The following is a 19633-nucleotide window of genomic DNA, read 5'->3' as shown; positions in this document are numbered from 1 at the left end:
CGTGACCACGTGATGTGCCAATGTTGGACCCGGAAGAGTGGTATAAGTTGATGAGTCTGCGGCTCAGCCTAGATAGCCAGCAGGTTGGGTCGTACAGGGGTCAAGTGACGACCTTAGCCTCCCGAACTGTTGGAATCACCGGGATGAGACAAATCAGTTCAGAAAGAGGGGGGAAACCAGCAATCAACGAGATGTAGGAAAGAGAGGGATGGCGGCTATATAGATTAGGTTGCAAGTGGTGCAACGGTTAGAGTTGCTGGTTTTTTGTGAGAGGGGTTTATTCAAACTGGAGTCTCTGGGTGGCCGTCTGAAGAGGCGCCGCTAGACAGACATATATGCAATGCAGTGTGACTGGAGGAACAGACAATAGACGCGATTGAAGGAAGGAATGCGTCGCACGCAGGAGGACACCCCCTCGTCGCAGGCAGCTCCAGTTATGGTTGGCTATTTTGGGCAGCCATATGTGATGGGGAAGAGGCGCAAGCGCCGGGCTCAGATGGGATCCTTGTCGACTCGAGTCGCACCCCTGCAGATTGGCCAATGACGATGGCGGGGGGCGTCGGTTGTCTGCCCGAAGCGGCGTCTATTTGGTTGTACGACCGGGGACGTTTTGGCGTAATGAATCCCTCGCCATTTCCGAGAAGAAAGACGGTGAGCAGTACGGAGTTTGGTAGGCAGACTGGCGGATAGACGGAGAAAAGAGAGGACTTTGGTAGTCACGAGACAGTTGATGGTAGGTCGGTAGTAGGTGGTGATACACTGGTACCAAAGATTGAGTGCGCTTGTTGGTCTGAGAAACATCCAAGACCTGGTCCACAGGCGGCTATTCAGACGCGGTCGCCCAGTCCCCGTTCTCGCTTTCGATAGATGCCCAAGCCACGCGAGAGTTCGTCACAGAATGCCTGGGAAGTGGGAACCCACACTTGTGAATCCTCAAGTCGGTCTTGGCAGCCGTTGTAAGCAGGTGTTGAAAGCCAAAGAAGCCTACACTGCCGTGAGGACCTAGCACCGTTGGCGTGGAAATGTTGAGATGAGTGAGATGAGACGACGTAAGCTTTTGTTTGAGTGAGAGGGGCAAAGGAACACTGACCAGGACCAAAAAAAGGGCTGAGTGTATCGGAAGGAAGCGAACTCTCGTCTCGTCTCCGCTTCCCGCCCACAGCCCATGGATGATGGATCTTGTTGGAGCCTCTTTGGAGGAGTCATGCCAGCGAAAGCGAGAAATCCGTCTCGGCCTCCACTTTGATCCGTGCGAACTTTAAGCGAAGAGACGCAGCAGCCGATGGCGCCGTGGACGCGGGGAATTTTGACAGGCGCAGAAGTCAGAAACAGAACTGTGCCACTTTGTGGCAACACTGGGTGGGCCATCGTATTGGGTAAATGGGTTTGGGACTCGAGTCTTGAGGTGGGAAGTTGGGAGGATTATTCCCTCTCTTAGACGCCACGATGCCAAGCCACAGCATCACGGCAATCTCCAAACGCGGACCCCCCGCCCCGAGACCCGCCCCGCAAATTAATCAGCGTCCAAAATTAGGTAATCCTGCAGGGCCTCCCAAATTGACCCAAACTTCATCACAACAGATGGCGCCAGCTGTGGGAACCTGTTGTCTCCCAACAATGACATCCAAATGTCAACTTCACCGGCCGCCGGCCCTCTCTCAACCCCACAGCCGCCGGGCTGGCCGAGCTCTGTCGCAAATATCCCCAGAAAATAGAATATCTCCAGATACAGATACATGCCATAGCCAAGATCACGAATGATACCCCCACGACGCATCACCACCTTTCCAAAGCCTGTGTTATCCGTCCACTCGGCCGAAACGCCTCCCATAGTACTTCTCCCTTGTCATTCGTACACGCCTGTCTCGCACTATCATAATCACTTCGATAAGCCGATACCGCTCTCATCATTGGTTCGGCCATCTTCTTCAAACGCCCGTCTTGATTGATCTGGATGGATCAACGACAACTATACCAGGCCCCGCCGGCAACCCTTATGACTGCCCGCAGGCTTCGCCGATGAGTACATCCGAGTAGGACGACGGCCTCACTCATGAACTTACACCGTGGATGAGAAAAACTTCATCATAAAACGAGATTAAGATTCAGTCCCACCGGTACTTTCTTGCTCCAGAGACGAGCAGCATTGAGCGTTGTTTTTCACACGACATCGTTCTAATCTATTTTGACATTTTTGGTATATAATATTATGGGTGCGTTGATGTCATCCTCCTGCCCTGTGCTTCTGGTTCGGGTCATACCGATCGCTTAAGGGGTACATGGCTACTTTGGACGTATGAACATGGGCTTACACTCTCTTATAGGCTCCACATCCCAAGATACCCTTCCTCTCACTATTCCGGAATGGAGAGATGCTCAAGAAGCCGGGGACGGCCTTAGCCGACTCTTGTCGCTTCGAGAGTCTGAGGCTACTTTAAACTCCAACGCCTGGATAGCCCTGGCCACTCCGTCTCAAATCGAGCAGCAGTGGGCTTACGCCGGATCCTTACGCTTAGCCGGTGCTTCCCTACCGCTCTTCGGCGTCCCCTTCGCGGTCAAGGATAACATTGACGTCGCCAGCTTCCCCACAACCGCAGCGTGCCCCAGCTTTGCCAATGGCCCTGTCGACCAAGATGCCGCAATCATCGACCGTCTCAAAGCTGCCGGTGCCATCGTCCTCGGCAAGACGAATCTCGATCAGTTTGCTACAGGCCTTGTCGGTACCAGATCACCGTACGGTCCAGTGAGCAACTCTTTTGATCCCGCCAGGGTCAGTGGCGGTTCGAGTTCTGGCAGCTCCGTTGTCGTTGCGAGAGGCGTCGTTCCCTTTTCTCTTGGTACAGATACCGCAGGCAGCGGTCGTGTACCTGCCGGTCTGAATAACCTTGTGGGGGTGAAGCCCACTAGAGGCGCCCTCAGCACGACTGGAGTTCTGCCCGCATGTCGCAGCCTCGACTGCGTGTCCATTTTTGCACTCACAGTCGATGATGCCGAGACGGTCTTGGCTCTGGCCGAGGGCTTCGACCCCAAGGACTCGTTCTCAAGGGCTCGGCCAGACGGTCCAAGTATGGTTGAGGGACATCGCATGGCCATCTGTGATGATCCTCCATGGTTCGGAAAGACTGAACAGTCTGTAGCCTACGCAAAGGCCCTGGAGAAGGCCGAGACCCTTGGTTGGACGCTGGAGCCCAAGGACTTTTCTCCGCTATTCAGACTTGCTAGCTTGCTTTATGAGGGCCCCTGGGTCGCGGAACGCTACGCCGCCATCAGGGACTTCATCGAGGAAAACGGAGACAAGATGGACCCTACCGTCCGGGAGATTATCCTTAAGGCCAAGGACTTCAACGCCGCGGACCTCTTCGCGTCAGAGTACCTGCGACAGGAGCTGACCCGCGAGATTGAGTACCGATTCGGCAATTTCGACGCCATTTTGGTTCCCACGTCTCCTACCTTCCCGACCATTGAGGATCTCGCCAGGGAGCCGATCAAGGAGAACGCCTATCTTGGCACATATACCAATTTTGTCAATTTCATGGACTGGACCGCCCTGGCAATCCCTGCTGGCTTCAGATCCGACGGACTCCCCTTTGGCATTACATTGATCTCATCCACGTGGGACGAGCCGAAACTGCTCTCGCTGGCACGGGAATGGCTTTGCACTGCCCCTCGACCTCTTGGAGCTACCAAGATTGAGAGACTCGAGGCACGGAAATCTGACGCCGTTGCCGCGGGCGAGCCAAAGACGACTCGTCTTGTGGTGGTAGGTGCTCACCTTTCGGGCTTTCCCTTGAACAAAGACCTGACGTCTCGTGGAGGAACACTAGAGACGGCCACGACGACATCCCCAAGCTACAAGTTCTATTCCCTTGATACCGGCGGCACGGTAAAGAAGCCCGGTCTAAAGCGCGTTCAAGCCGGCGGCAGCGCCATTCAGGTCGAAGTTTGGAGTATGCCCACGACGGAGGTCGGCAGTTTTCTAAGTACTGTGCCTTCACCTCTGGGCATTGGTTCTGTCGAGCTGGTCGATGGAAGCTGGGCTCCTGGGTTCATTTGTGAACCCTATGGGTTAGAAGGTGCCACAGACATCACAGAGTTTGGAGGCTGGCGTGCTTTCATCAAGTCCCTGTCCCCTGAGAATTCCCATCTTGACAGCAATCCCAACACTCGCGACATCAAGACCGTTCTTATCGCCAACCGTGGAGAGATCGCCGTCCGAATCATCCGGACCTTGCATTCCATGGGCATCAAGACTGTTTCAATTCACTCTTCTACAGATGATCGCTCACCTCACGTACGCAACGCTGATGTATCGCTTCCATTGGAGGGCACTTCCGTCTCGGAAACTTATCTCAACGGCTCTCAAATCATCTCTCTTGCGAAAGAGGCCGGCGTTGATGCTATTATTCCGGGCTACGGCTTTTTGGCAGAGAATGCCGACTTCGCCTCAGCCGTCGAGGCCGAGGGTATGGTCTGGGTCGGACCGACTGCTGAACAGATGCGGCAGCTCGGCCTGAAGCACCTCGCTCGCGAAGTTGCCATTGGGGCGGGCGTACCCGTCGTGCCGGGCAGCAAAAACTTGCTCAAAAGTGCCGACGAGGCGCTCACCGAGGCGGACCGCATCAAGTATCCCGTAATGCTCAAGAGTACTGCGGGCGGCGGTGGTATCGGACTCAAGCGCTGTGACGACGCTGCGTCACTGGTCGAGGCATTTGAAAGCGTCCAGAGATTGGCGCAGGCCAACTTTGGTGACGCTGGAGTCTTTGTGGAGCACTTTATCGAGCGTGCTAGGCACATTGAGGTACAAGTCATTGGCAACGGAGAGGGAAACGTCACGTCTGCCGGCGAACGAGACTGTTCCCTGCAGCGGCGGAACCAAAAGGTGATTGAGGAGAGTCCTGCCACGTTTGTACCACTCGATGTGCGCAAAAGGATGCGCAAGGCCGCTGTCAGTCTTGCTTCTGCTGTCAAATACCGCAACGTCGGCACCGTCGAGTTCATCTACGACGTGGATACCTCGGAATTCTACTTCCTCGAGGTCAACACTCGCCTGCAAGTTGAGCATCCCGTCACGGAGTCTGTGACTGGTCTTGATCTGGTTGAGTGTATGATCCGCGTGGCGTCTGGCGACAGCAAGAACATCTTTGACAAGCCAGAAGGGTTCGAGGTGACCAGCGCTGCGATCGAGGTGCGTATTTATGCTGAGAGCCCGCTCCAGAACTTCCGCCCCTCACCAGGCCGTCTTCTGGATATCTCTTTTCCTGACGATGTACGCGTCGATACATGGGTTGAGCCAGGCATGGAGATGTCATCGTCCTACGACCCGCTCGTAGCCAAGATCATTGCGACGGGCGAGGACCGAACAGCAGCGATCGCCAAGCTCGCTGACGCTCTGGAGAGGACGGTCATTACTGGCGTTGAGACAAATCTGAACTACGTTCGCCACATTGTCGCGTCAGAAATGTTCAAGTTTGGTCACTTCACAACGACATCCCTGAACACCTTCACATTCGAATCTTCCGTTTTTGAGGTCGTTGACCCCGGCACCCTCACCGTTGTCCAAGATTTCCCAGGCCGCAAGGGGTTATGGCACGTGGGCGTTCCGCCGTCCGGGCCCTTTGACGACTATTCCTTCAGACTCGCAAACAGGTTGGTTGGGAATGACTCCCGCGCCGCCGGGCTCGAGTGCACCATTTACGGTCCCAGCCTTTTGTTCCACTGCGACGCCGTTGTAGCCGTAACTGGCGCCACCGCCGAAGTCAAGATCGACAAGGAGTCTGTTTCACAGAACACCGTCTTTTCTATCAAAAGGGGCCAGACATTATTCATCGGCGGCGCAACGTCCGGGTACCGCAGCTACCTTGCCATCCGCGGGGGTGTCGCCGTTCCCGAAATCTTCAACTCCCGCTCCACCTTCGCATTGGGCCAGGTTGGAGGCCACAACGGACGGAACCTGCGCTCCGGCGATCTGCTTCCCGTGGGTGACCTAACTGCCACGTTGCCGTCCACCGCTTCCGGCCCCGCGACCCCCATCCCATCCGACCCGGGCAACGCAAACTGGTCCATCGGCGTCGTCCCCGGACAGCACTCGGCACCCGAGCACTTCACAGAGCAAGGCTTCAACACCCTCTTCGCCGATGAGTGGATCGTCCACTACAACAGCAACCGCGTCGGCATCCGCCTCGACGGCCCCAAACCGCAGTGGGCTCGCCAAACCGGCGGCGAAGCCGGCCTGCACCCGTCCAACATCCACGACAGCCCCTACTCGGTCGGCAGCGTCAGCTTCACTGGTGACGAGGCCGTCATCCTCACCTGCGACGGGCCCAGCCTCGGCGGCTTCGTCGTCTTCTGCGTCGTCGCCTCGGCAGAGATGTGGAAGCTCGGCCAGCTCCGCCCCGGCGACAAGGTCAAGCTCCAGCCCATTGGCGTAGACGACGCACTCTTTCTCGAGGCCGCTCTCGAACGCTCCATCGCCGAGCTCACGCCCTTAGTGGTGGACGTCACTCCGCTCGCCAACAGTCCGACCACGCCCGACTCAAACCCGTTACTCGGCGACATTGGCAGCGCCGGCCGCCGCATCGCGGTCCGCCAGGCCGGCGACAACGCGATGCTCCTAGAATTCGGCACGGAAGACGTCTTCTCCCTCCGCCAAAGCTTCCAAATCTTCTCCTTCATCGCCCGCCACAAGACGCACCCGATCCCACACGTCCTCGAGCTCTCTCCCGGCGTCCGCACCCTCCACGTCCAATACACCCCCAAACAAGCCCCCGCGACGATCCTCTCCGTCCTCCGCGCCCACGAGGCCTCCCTAGGCGACGTCGCCATCCCCCCCTCCATTCCCTCCCGCACATTCCACCTGCCCCTCGCCTTCGACGACAGCGTCTCCCGCGCCGCCGTCGCCCGCTACGCCGCCACCATCCGCGCCACGGCCCCCTGGCTGCCCAGCAACGTCGACTTCCTCCGCCACCTCAACGCCTTGCCCTCCCCCGCCGACGTCGAGCGCATCTTCCTCGACGCAACTTTCCTTATCCTCGGCCTCGGCGACGTGTTTCTCGGGTCCCCTTGCGCCGTGCCCCTCGACCCGCGCCATCGCCTCTTCGGGACGAAATATAACCCCTCCCGCTCCTTTACGCCACGCGGCGCCGTGGGGATCGGTGGGCAGTATATGTGCATCTACGGCATGGATTCGCCGGGCGGGTACCAGCTCGTCGGGCGGACGGTCCCGATCTGGGATGATGTTGCCGCTTCCGCTGTAGTATCGCGTTCGCGCGGCACTGGCAGCAGGACGGATACCGCGGGAGAGCGACAACAGCAGCAGCCGTGGATGTTCCGCCTCTTTGACCGGATATCCTACTATCCCATCCCCGAGCCCGACCTCGACGCCGCCATTACACAGGGCCGCATCTCCGACCTCGTCCGCATCGAAGAAGGCAGCCTCGACCTCGCAGAATACGAATCGTGGCTGGCGGCCAACGAAGCCGATATTGAAGCTACGCGTAACCTCCGCGCCGAGGCGATTCGCAACGTGCCGCTTATGGAGGAGCTGCTGCAGCCTTATAACCCGCCAGAGAGCGAGCGCGAACGGCACGGTATTTTTGGGGAGGATGGTGACGGTAGCAGCGACGGTGGGGTTGTAGGGGAGAGGATCAAGGCGCAGATGCCGGGCCGGTGCTGGAAGTGCGAGGTGAAGGCGGGGGACGAGGTCGAGGTTGGGGACGCGCTCGTGTGGATTGAGTCGAACAAGATGGAGATCAAGATTGGGAGTCCCGTGAAGGGGAGGGTTGTCAGGATGTTGGTTGCGGAGGGGGATGTAGTTGGGCCGTTTGATGATTTGCTCGTTGTTGCGACTGAGTGAGAGAGAGAGAGGCACCGTGGAGTAGGGGTAGAGTGCGGTCTCGTATTTGAGTGATGTCTAGCTCCATATTGATAACTTGAATCTGGATTTACAAGCGCTGACTAGACGTTGGTTTATAGACTTAGATACTCGTAGTTTGGAGAGCGTTCGCCAGGGTTCACGCGCAATGATGTTACAAACATACACACAAACGTGGTTCTTGTTTCTTCTATCGAAGTGATTTACGGGTATCCAAGAGACAAAACTATGCAAACAACACGCGGACTATGTGAGTAAGTAACATAAGCACCCCAAAGCAAGTGTTCTCCCCACCTCGCCGCCCTCCCCCCCTTTTTTGATATACCAAATCCAGATTTCGCCAGCCATGACCATAATCATTGTACATGTTTCCACTTTCTACATAAACTCATGACCGTAAGAAGGGAAGAAGAGTTTTCCCGGACCAGGTCAGAAATCTCACCTCCAGCTCCTCTTAGATCTTAATCTCCGCAGAAGCCCTCACAGCCCCCAACCCGCCCACATCAGCCTCCAACATCCTCAACGCCTCCCTCGCAAACGGCGCCGCCTGGGCTCGGACGCGCAGGCTCCAGAGGTACTCCTCGACGCGGTCGGCGTAGTACATGGCCTCGGCGTCGTCGTCCGAAGTGGCCCACAGCAGCCCCGCAAAGGAGCCGATGGCGGCGAGCTGGGCGGAGGCGGCGAAGCCCCAAAAGGACTGGATGTGCTCCATTTGCAGATTCGAGATGATGTTGGAGGCGTTTGCGAGGCGAGCGCGGGCGCCGGTGCGGATGGCGTGGCGGAGGGAGTCGGGCGCGTTGGAGGAGACGTTGCGGACGAGGGAGCGGTGGAGGGCGAGGTCTATTGAGATGTAGGAGAGGTGGAGGGAGCCTTTGTAATGGGTTAGTGAATGCTTTTCATGGGGAGGAGGGGAGCGTGAACTTACCATTCGCAGAGAGCTTTTTGAGTCGTGTCTCTTGGAGCTGGAGGGCTTCAGGGAGTTTCGCGTACCACTCCCGTAGCATCATGACAATAGGTTTCGCGAGCTCGGCGACGCCCACGGTGCCGATCTGGTCGAGAGTGCCACCGCGGCGGGTCGCCTTGGCCGTGTAAAAGGTGCCGAGCACGTCACTAAGGATGAGCGACAGCTCAATCTGCCGCAGGAACAGCTCACGCCCGACAACGACCTCGGCACTGCCCTCGGGATCGTGTTCCTCATCGGCGGCGTTCTCAGGAAAATCCTCGATACAGCACGGCCGGACGTCCCAGTCCTCGTCGAGGCGGATGTGCGAGGGCCGGCCGTGGACGAGGGCACCCCATTTGTCTTGCATAAACAGAGCCCAGGCGAGGCGGCGGCGCAGGCCCTTTTCCCAGTCCGGGATGGCCCAGTCGCTGCAGTCGACGTGGAGGCCGAGCCCCTGGCCGAGGGCGATGAGCTGGGCGGTGAAGGTCCAGGTGTTATTGCGGAAGCGCTGCTGGATGAGGAGGCCGGCTTGGAGGGTGGAGATCTTGGGGCGCTTCATGTCGTCGCTCATTGTGCGGAGGGCGAGGGCCTCGAGGGCGGCCTGGTCTGGCTGCCATGATGAGGTGGCGAGAGTGCGGTCGTACAAGGACCAGTCGAGGGCCAGGAGGTAGACGGCGGCGAGGAGGGGCGGTGAGAACTCATGGTAAGAGCGGGCGTATTTCTCTAGAAAGACCTTTTTGTGGAGGATGGGGAAGCTAGGGTGGACGATGCGGAAGTAGAGGTTGACGAGGGTCGAGCCGAGTGGGTGGACGACCTTTTCTATGGCGTCGAGGTCGGCTATTCGTTGGGGTTCTGACGAGGTCTCGCGGTCGCGGTGGATGAGGAAGACGGTTGAGTCGTCGAGGCGGCGGACGAACCTGACGGCCGGGTCTTGGGGACGATGGAGGTCTAGGAGGGAGGGTTCCCGGTAGTCTGTGTTGCCGACGTATTGGGAATGGGTCTTGAGATGGAGACCGAGGGTGCCGTCTAGGAGGGAGACGGGTTGGTTGAATGTTACGTGGTGTTCTGAACCGGCGAGAGACGGTGACAGGGCCTCAAGCAGTTCGGGAGACGGATGCCTGTGGGTCCGTTAGACTGGGTGACTTGAGAGAGACGGAGAGGGAGAAAGTGAGATTCTTTACTGGGCCAGGGAGAGTGAGAGAGAGAGAGAGAGAGAGAGAGAGAGAGAGAGAGAGAGAGAGAGAGACGAATAGGTGTATGAGGACGGACCCGTGACACTGGACAGCCGGAAAAGGTTGATGGCATGAGCCAATGAGAAGGGGGCAATGAGACTATTCAGGAAGGACGAGGTACCGTGATACAATGAGACAAAGGAAAGGCAAGGTATCGTAGGGTGAGGTAGGCTGGAGAGTCTAGACCAGCGTCGAGGGCAGTTCAAGACGACGGGAAGATGAAGGTACGATAAGAGGAATGTCACATCACTTACGTTATCTCATCCTGGGGATCCAACGGGACGGGAGCAGGTGGAAGACCAGAGGTTGCAGAGACGGAACCATTGGTCGAGGGGCGATGTTCCGGGGGATCGGTGGCCTTCCGGCGCTTGCGCGGGAGCGGCCCGCGGAGATATGTGCACGGCTGGCCGTGAAAGGAGCACATGACGCACTTATCACGGCCCTCCTCGCGGACGCAGCGCGTCTTGCGCTGACGACATATGTCACATGGTCGACTCTGGGCGGTGCCTGCGGCATTGGAGGCGCCCAGTGCTGCTTGTGCCGCTGTTTGGCCGACGGCGGCTGCTGCAGAGGGGTGTGACTCGAAGGAAGGGATGTTGGCTGACGGCGAGGAGGCCGGCATGGTCTTTGAACCCGGGCCGGCGGTGGCGGGGTCGCCGTAGGGCGCCGGTGTGGTGTCCATGTCCATGACGGGCGGGCGGGCGGAACCGGGCGACAGCCGAGCCGAGGAGCGCGGGGGCGTGCGTGCGCTGCGTGCGCGAGTGTAAGATAAAGATAAGGGGGCGGAAGGGTACGCAAATGCTTGTGATCAAATTGGGTTGTGTCAGGCGACAGATAGTGCCGAGTTGTGGGAGAAGTGAAATTCGAGATTGGGTAAGGTACGTAGTATGGAGTAGGAAGGTTGTTTGGTGGAAGGGAAAGTGGTCACGTAAAAGCAGTGACACACGGCATGAAAGACGGGGGGACCGGTAGTCGTAGACGATGATGCGTGAGGTGCTGCCAGAATGGGAATAAAAGGGAAGACTTCCCCGCCGCCGATGAGGGAAGATTTTCGTGTGAGTGCCCCCCGTTTCCTCTCTCTCAGATACGTCAAACGTACTTAGACTGAGTGAGCGGCTATGGCACGGTAGCCATGAGGCTGATCAATCACGACTGAGCTGAGCTGCAAGCGAGTGTCATGGACCTGTCAGTCGGTAAAAGGTACCTGGACCCGGCCGAGTGGTTGTCTCTGTGCGTCTGGGACGAGTGAGATGTGGAAGCACGTAATGCAGTCTTCGTCCTCCAATGGACCCCACGGTTAGATACTCGAATCCGGGGTCGACACTGATAGTCTGCTCAAAGGTCTCGAACACTCGGACAGTGAGACAAGCTCTCCAGAGTCCAATGGCTTATCGCCGGGGTCGTGTGTCGTCTGATTCGGCTGGGCTGAGCGGTTGCGTGCTGCTCGCTGCTGTTATCGCAAAGCCTGGTCGGAATATTTTTCATCGATAAGTCTCCCATGCGGTGGTGTGAAGGTACAAAGTTACGGATAAGATAAGATATCCGAATGCTGTGCGGGATAACTGCAAACTGGGGTGGGGAGGCAGAGAAAGACTAGCCGGATACATCGAGAGGTATTTACGAGTACACCCATACATCTAGACAGGCAAAGGCTACATAGCGATACAACACTGCTCAGTGCAATTCCCCGTAGCCCCATTGCCATGCCCCCTGCGGGCCTTGCCAGCGGCGTTGCCGGCTACGCGGACGCGGACTGGTCGGACTGCTGACAGCTCCCGGTCCCCTAAACTTCGAGAACACGGTGCCATACTGCCACTAGGGGTACGTACCCCCGTCTGAGGTCAGGTAAGCTCCAGCTCGCAACGTCGACGGAACGAGAGCCGACTCTAGACGCCTGCCTCATTTTCCCTCCAACCTGGAAGTTTGAACCACCGGCAGTAGCGAAAGGGACACGATATCTACAACCTTATTCACAAGCTCACCACAGTCCACGAACGTCAGAACGACGACAACTAGCACCCGCTATACCCAACAACCGCCTCCAAACCACATTACGATTCGCGATTCCGTTCGCCTTCTCCTCGCCAAACCCCCTTTCTGTCTCCACGGAAGATGACATCGCAATAACTTACAATGGCCAAGGCCCCAAATCATGGAGCCCACCAAGTTGACTCCCACCTCCCGGGCGCCGTCGCCGCCCACTTCCACCACAGCCCGAGCGAAGAGGACAGAGGCCTCCTCGCTGACGACCCCCTCTCTCCGCACCACCATGAATCTCACGGCGCCGGCGTAACCACCACCGCCAACACCGGTGACGAGGGGTACTTTGTAACAGCAAAGCAGTACGCCACGTCCCTCCGATCTCCCGGCACCCCCCGGACCCCGAACCGCGTCCGCTTCAACCCCATCCCCTCCATCGTCGAGCCCCCGCCCCCCCGCGCCTCAATGACCAACAGCAACGGCGGCTCCTCCGCCCGCGCCAGCCGCGACAGCTTCGACGTCGACGATGACCTCTTCCACCACGCCCCCGGCGCCGACGACCACGACGACCACCACCGCCTGCCCCTCCTCACAGACATCGAGGCCCCTTCCGTCGCCCTCGCCAACAGTCCCTGGGGCGAGGATGCCGACGACGTACACGAATGGGCCGAGCAGGAGCGCGCAAGGCCCAAGTCTGGCCTCAAGATGGCCTTCATGAACATGGCCAACTCCATCATTGGCGCCGGCATCATCGGCCAGCCCTACGCCTTCAAGCAGGCCGGCTTACTGGCCGGACTCGTCCTCCTTGTCGGCCTCACCGTCGTCGTGGACTGGACCATCTGCCTCATCGTCATCAATAGCAAGCTGTCGGGGAGCAACAGCTTTCAGGGGACGGTCGAGCACTGCTTTGGCAAGACGGGGCTCATCGCCATCTCGGTCGCGCAGTGGGCATTTGCCTTTGGCGGCATGGTCGCCTTTGGCGTCATTGTCGGCGACTCAATACCCCACGTCTTCACGGCCATCTGGCCCGACATACGCGAAATGCCCGTGTTCCACCTCTTGGCGAACCGGCAGGTGGTCATTGTAATCTTCATCTTGGGAATCAGCTACCCGTTGACCCTGTACCGTGATATTGCAAAGGTGAGTCGCCTGTTGCATCTTAACTGGGGGCCAGAAACAAGAATACTGACACGATACTCGTCCTCGTTGATAGCTGGCCAAGGCAAGCACATTAGCTCTCATAAGCATGGGTGTCATCGTAGCGACTGTCATTATCCAGGGAGCTCTCACTCCCAAGGCTGACCGGGGTTCCTTCACACCCGCCCTTCTGACCGTAAACACTGGCATATTTGAAGCCATTGGCGTGATATCCTTCGGTTCGTCCACCTTTGCATGTCTCTCACACAACCTCTGTTCTTCAGCTAACGGGGCAATGAAAATGATCATCAGCATTCGTATGCCACCACAACTCCCTCCTCATCTACGGCTCCCTCAAAACCCCCACAATAGACCGCTTCTCCCGCGTGACGCACTACTCGACCGGCATCTCCATGGTCGCCTGCCTCCTCGTCGCCCTCGCCGGCTTCGTCACCTTCGGCGACAAGACGCTCGGCAACGTCCTCAACAACTTCCCCTCGGACAACGTCATGGTCACCATCGCACGCCTCTGCTTCGGCCTCAACATGCTCACCACTTTACCCCTCGAGGCTTTCGTCTGCCGCGAGGTCATGTTCAACTACTTCTTCCCCGGCGAGCCCTTCAACATGCACCTCCACCTCATCTTCAGCTCCGCCCTCGTCGTCTCCGCCATGGTCATGAGCCTGCTCACCTGCGACGTCGGCGCCGTCTTCGAGCTGGTGGGCGCCACGTCCGCCTGCGCCATTGCGTATATCCTCCCCCCGCTCTGCTACATCAAGCTCACCACCCGCTCGTGGAAGACGTACGTCGCCGCCGCTATTATTGTGTTTGGCACCGTTGTCATGGTGATTAGTCTCATACAGGCGGTCGCCAAGATGATTAGCAGTATGTTGTAACCCCCCTTCCCCTTGACCAAAATCACACCGTTCCTCAGGATCATCTGGTCAACTAACTACAGCCTCAGGTGACGGCGGACCTGCAAAGTGCATGTAAACCACTGTATGATTAAAGAACAAAAAAGATGAAGAAGACGGGTTGTTTGTATCGTCTAGAGTAAGAGTAGGAAACCAGCTGGCCGCCCCCATCGCGTTCCAGGCGCGCTGTGGAGAGACGGGAGAGAATGGGTTATAGACAAACCCCGGAACCGTTGTATAACACCGTGGTTTTTGGTAGACCAAGTAAGGTATTCAGGGTATTTAAACATTATGGTGTTCTCTTTCTTTCGTTTTTTGGTAGACGCGACAACTGGGATTGGCGTGGGAATTGCCAAAAGAAAAACAGTATTTTTCTTTAACAAGACGGATTTCGCAACTTTTTCTCTGTCGAAACGTGATGACTTACGAGGTATACACAGTCACGTAGTGATGTATGCACTACGGAGCATCGACGAAATGGTATCGACGCTACTTTCTGGTTTAGCCATTTTCGGATGTTGAACTCCCCGCAAGCAGAGATGAAGATCTTCACACATAAAATCGCTCTCTCCAAATAAGAAAGCATTTCGTAGTGTCGGCCGATAAGACATCTACATGGGAGCATAAAGGCATAGAGAGACTCAACACCTGAATAAGCAGCATGAAATAGAAACAAAATATAGCCGCAAAGAATCAGACGCTTTTATTTACCATTACAAGTTATATCTATATCTACAATGGCCGAATTGTAGGGGCCCGTCTGTGTCGGTCCCCAGGGGGTATCATGTGCACATAACCATCCAATTTCCCATCCATATCTGCAATCCCAAGATCGCCGCGCCTGAACAAAACTTAAACTCCTCAGAAGAATCCCAACATAGCGAACAAGCATAAAGATGCTGCAGCGGCCACATTGATGTGAGTGGTAGAGGCATATGATGCAGCCCCTGACTGGGCTGCGGGTGAGGTCTGCGCAGCGGCGCTCCCTGTGGCAGTCTCATGGCCTCCCAGACCAAGGGCGGGACCGCTCGTCGGAACAGCTGACACAACAGTCGTTTGGCCAGGGTTGTTAACCACTGCCGGTGTGGCCGAAGCAATTGCGGTGCTAGTTACTGGTGGAGGGTCGACTCTAGTCGCAAATCCTAAAGTGATAACGGTTAGTATCGAGGGTGATGAGATGACCATGATAGTGGCGACTTACCTATGCGTTTTTGGTCCTTGTCGAATACAGCATAGACATTTTTGAGGAAGACGTCTCCTAAAAGCCAGGCTCCCGCTACGACCTCATGGCCGTAAATGTTGCTGGTGCATGTACCGTCTGCTGCAGGGCTGGATCTCCAGTCCTTAGGGGAGATGACATAGCTAACACCCGAGAATGTGTATGTTACATCCTTGTTACTGTCGCACGGCACCTTGTACGTCGTGCCATCGTCCGAGGTAGATCCAGGAATGTTCTTATGGAAGGCAGCGACGTCGCTCTGAGGTCCAAAGACGTAAGAGGTACCGGTGTCAACATAGGCGAGCTTGCCAGCTGCGCCAGACTTGAGGCCGTCGTACTGAATGCCATCAAGAGGGATTGCCCAGTCTCCGTTGTCGTTTCCAACTCCGGTGTAAGTGATGTTGCCAGTGTACTTTTCGGTGTTACAGGTACCAAAGCTGATTTCGCTCGTGTTCGGTCCATCTGCCGCTCTGTTGAGATATACACAGAAAATGTTTGCAGGAAGTTGGCCGGAACTCTTGACAACTTGCATGAAGTTCTCGGTCTCGCCACCCGCCATGGAAAGTCCCAATATGCCGTCGAAAGGGAAGTGGTTGAAATCATCCGACGTCTCGTTGGCCACGCCGAATTGGAAGTCAAACTTCATGCCCGCGAAGGAAACAGTGTCGGTGATCTTGTCGCCTTTGACTGAACCCGACCCGTAGGCGACAGCAAAGGTCTCCCCCTTTGGTTTGTACGTGTCCGAGTCCGTAGGGCCGTATGAACCATGCTTCTCGCAAGCCGACGATGTGCAGGAGCTGCCCATAACCCAACTAGTTCCAGCTCCGGTGTCGATGAGCATCCATAGAGGCTTCTCCTTGGAGCCTAATTTGACCTGAGCAAAGTAGGAAAAGTCGGTACCATCCTGAGCGACGGCGGCTGCGGTCTTGAGAGTGGTGTCCGCCGCTGTGACAATGCGATACAGGCTCTGTCTCTTAGACTTGGATGCCCTTTCTCGGATAGCAGCGGACTGGAATCTCGCATACTTGCGGGAAAGACGTTGTACCTCACGGGCAACTCGTTCGGATTCGGACTCTTCAGTCTACAAGGCTTTACGTTAGCGACCCTGGGCTCAAAGTTTCATGTTGTTCTTTGGTGAGTGGTTTGACCAGGATCCCAAAGCCACTTCTGAGTATTCATCAGGATATTTCGACTTACCAAAGATTCCTTTTTAATTTGAGGGCCGACATGGAAGCCGGGAAAGTTGATGGCCTTGATGGCATCGACGACATCAGATCCAAGGGCATCTTGATCCTTCAAGTCCCTCTTGTGGGAACTGCATCCACCTTCGAATGGACAATGCTCAGATACGTCCCAGGGAAAGAAGGCGTGAACAGACGTCAAGAACAGGGACAGCTGGGCGAGGACCAAGGTAGAACGCATTATGCCTTGGCTGTGGCTGGCAAGTCGAAGTGACACTCGGTACGGATACGACGAATGGGCGATGCGAAACGTAAAGGTGTCGAGGAGTAAGGTAGGCGTTTTCAAGTCTGAGTCTGGTGGTGATTCAACAGTGCTTGACGTGGTGAATAAACTCAAGGCAGCTTATGACAGGTGATTGACAATCGAAAGACGCTGGACGCTAAGTGATTCGCTATACAGACGATTTCGGCAAATGTAAGCTCGAGCAAGCAAGCGGGTACCAGACTCCGCGATTTCGGACAGATTATGTTATTAGGGATTAAGTTGAGCGCATTGAAGGCTGGTAGAAGCTGGACGGAGAGCCGTCAGGAGTCGGGTCGTTTACGAGAGGAATGCGTAATCTTTTGATAGTAGGCTTGGCTAGTGGTTCTGAAATGCTGTAGGCGGGCCGGTTGAACCAAGGGTGAGACAATGGAATAGAGGGGCGGATGATCGAGGGCGGCGGCGGCGTGGAGCTGCAGAGACACGATGCAAGACAATGAGACAAGTGCAAGGGTGAAGAGCCGAGGACAATGGACTAGCAGAGGCGATGAGAGGTTCTGCTGTCTGTCTATATCTGTGACCAAAGACAAAAACGAAAAGGCGAGCAAGGGGAAAGCAACTCTTGAAAAAGGATGAGATGCACCCCGGGGGAGGAGGAAGAGGAGGAGGGTGGAGGTCGGTGAGGTCACGTAAAGTGATGATGTGAGGTGAAGAGGAGAGAGAAGGAGGCGAGGAGGGGATCGTGGGGAGTAGATATGGAGATTTGCGAATCGGAGAGCGAGGAGCCCCGGCTGAGTTGCCAGGCCCAGGCGAGCTAAGGCTTCTAGCGACGATGGGCTGGTCCAGGGTCGCAATTGGGAAGTGTGGAAGTGCAGGTGCAGGGTAAACCGCCATGGATGGTGATGGGCGAATAGGCGGGCTGGCCGGGGTACGGAGTACGGGTACCTCACAGCAACTGGAGTTCTGGACGACGCTACAGAAGAAGGTCAGACATGGCTTGCCATTGAAAGGAGCTTCACGTTGTAGATAGCTACATACTCCGTAGGTAGTATTGATTATGAGGGTGCAGAGTACCTTGAGAGAGTAAACCGGCCGGGGGAATACTTTGGAGCTGGCGGACGACGGCTTCCTGTGCTGGACTGGTGGCTCAACCATCAATGACCCCAAGTGGATGGCTCTAGACTCGAGGTAGTTGGGATGGACAGCAGCTAGTCAGATCTGCACACATGCATGCAATTGCACAGGGGGGGGGGGGGGGCGGGCGTTTCTGGCTTGATTGTGGACTGTGGACCTGTGGTTGCCATCGGTTGGTTGTTCATTGCCTTTGGATTGCCATTGGGTCAAACTTGTCAGTTGTTTCTGGCATATGTTCTGGGCTGCGTCGTTTCTCGCGCACCTCCATCTTCCATTTTCGGGACTTGAATTCTTTCTGCCGCGTCGTTCCGTCTTTCCTGTCAGCCACGGCCTGCCAGTTTCTCTCTTGCTCCTTCCTCTTTCTTTCTTTCTGTTCATGTCTTACCACGGAAAGCCATGCCACGGTCGAGGCCACCCCTGACTTGCAAGTACCTGGGCACCTTACGCTTGTACCTATCCTTCCTCCGTACCTACCTTCCATTGGGCGATTGGGTCATGCTTTGTGTGGAGACCACATGGTCCGTGGCGTCATGCAGCTCGCTGTTTCCCAGAGAGAAAAGTGGCAGGAAATACGTAGCAAAACGAAAAGGAAAGAGCCGAGAAACGAGGGAAACACACCGCGACACCTTATTGCCTTTCTCTATTGAGTCTTAACATCAACCGAGAAACAAAGTCTCTTCCTTGTGCGCTCATGGGATGAACGATGGGCAATCCATTGGCCAATTCGACCGTCCATTCAGGTCAACATGCGACATTGATTGGCCCCCTGCTTCACGCGTCCTCGACCCCCAGCTGTCGATTCTTTTCTCTTTCGGGTCTGCGCTTCTCAGTCTCCAGTCTTCAGTCTCCAGTCTCAGGGGCGCTGCTGTCAATCAGAGCTTCTTTGCCAGGCTGCTTGTTGCTTGTTGCTCCTAGGGACCGCCAGCCCATGTGCCCATGCCAAGTGCCTTGGCTTGGTCGGTCCCTTATCTTGCCGGAATCCCACCCACGTCCATGACTTCTCTGGCGTCTGCCGACGCATGCGGCTGTTGTTCTTGATTCTTCCAGTATTCGAGGCCTCGCGGCGTCATTGTCTTCTGTCTTAAATTCCTTCGCCTTATATCTCGACTCGCCGTCTGGATCGGTCTCAAGTCAACACCAGGCGGAACAACACTACCGCCAACTCAATCGCTTCGCCGTTTGCATTTGGCATCGCGTCCCATCTCCACCTCAGCAAGCCACTACCTCGTGGTAAAATGGCTTTCGCTCGTCACGGTGGCCTCGGCCGTCGACCGTTACCGTGTGTGGTGGGATACGAAAGTCCAACAGGCAATTGCTAGCCGCAGCCACCGAAGAAAAGACGCTTAACCTGCCTTAGCGGCATTGGCGCCTCGAAAACAAGGGGCACCTCAACCATCTCCACTTCCAATGTCGCCTCGCTGCTGCTTCGGGCCATCTTCTCCAGCTTCTCTCCAGGCTGTTCCCTTGCACCAAAGGTGGCTACCGGCCCTTTTGGGACCAATTCAATGAGTCCAAATGTGATGGACATTGGCCCGTCACCCATCCACCTGTCTACCAATCACCACCACCATCCGACACGGCATCTTTGCTTCTTGTCTCACTGTCGACGTTCTCCCGAATCTCGCCCGCTTCTCGCCCACTTCTTGTCCATGGACTTGGAAGTTGGTCAACCAACCAAGCCACAGCTCTCGTTTCTTTTGTCAAAAGCTCCATGACGACTGCATGCGACTACCAGCGCTGTGTCGAGACCATTTCTTCGGC

General features: G+C 56.4%; 4 protein-coding genes across 4 annotated transcripts; 2 read left to right on the top strand and 2 right to left on the bottom strand.

Moving 5' to 3' along the window:
• Positions 1-2296: 2296 nt before the first annotated feature.
• CTAM01_07145 (urea carboxylase) lies at positions 2297-7852 on the top strand (the record flags this gene model as incomplete). The annotated part of the gene is made up of 1 exon (XM_060523170.1): positions 2297-7852. One exon carries the CDS (start codon positions 2297-2299, stop codon positions 7850-7852), a length of 5556 nt encoding a protein of 1851 aa, XP_060382301.1.
• Positions 7853-8324: 472 nt separating this feature from the next.
• Positions 8325-10733, bottom strand: CTAM01_07144 (fungal specific transcription factor domain-containing protein; the record flags this gene model as incomplete). Its single annotated transcript, XM_060523169.1, has 3 exons — positions 8325-8740; positions 8796-9931; positions 10300-10733. The coding sequence occupies 3 exons, from the start codon at positions 10731-10733 to the stop codon at positions 8325-8327; spliced, it is 1986 nt and encodes a 661-aa protein (XP_060382300.1).
• A 1445-nt stretch (positions 10734-12178) lies between these two features.
• CTAM01_07143 (transmembrane amino acid transporter) lies at positions 12179-14155 on the top strand (the record flags this gene model as incomplete). Its single annotated transcript, XM_060523168.1, has 4 exons — positions 12179-13165; positions 13239-13401; positions 13475-14047; positions 14127-14155. 4 exons carry the CDS (start codon positions 12179-12181, stop codon positions 14153-14155), a joined length of 1752 nt encoding a protein of 583 aa, XP_060382299.1.
• Positions 14156-14937: 782 nt separating this feature from the next.
• CTAM01_07142 (eukaryotic aspartyl protease) lies at positions 14938-16717 on the bottom strand (the record flags this gene model as incomplete). Its single annotated transcript, XM_060523167.1, has 3 exons — positions 14938-15218; positions 15278-16376; positions 16493-16717. 3 exons carry the CDS (start codon positions 16715-16717, stop codon positions 14938-14940), a joined length of 1605 nt encoding a protein of 534 aa, XP_060382298.1.
• Positions 16718-19633: the final 2916 nt, after the last annotated feature.

Source organism: Colletotrichum tamarilloi, assembly GCF_030869305.1.
Source record: "Colletotrichum tamarilloi strain Tom-12 chromosome Unknown Scaffold_21.1, whole genome shotgun sequence".
NCBI lineage: Eukaryota > Fungi > Ascomycota > Sordariomycetes > Glomerellales > Glomerellaceae > Colletotrichum > Colletotrichum tamarilloi.
The sequence above is the reverse complement of the archived record's forward strand: the minus strand, read 5'-3'. Positions and strand labels throughout refer to the sequence as shown.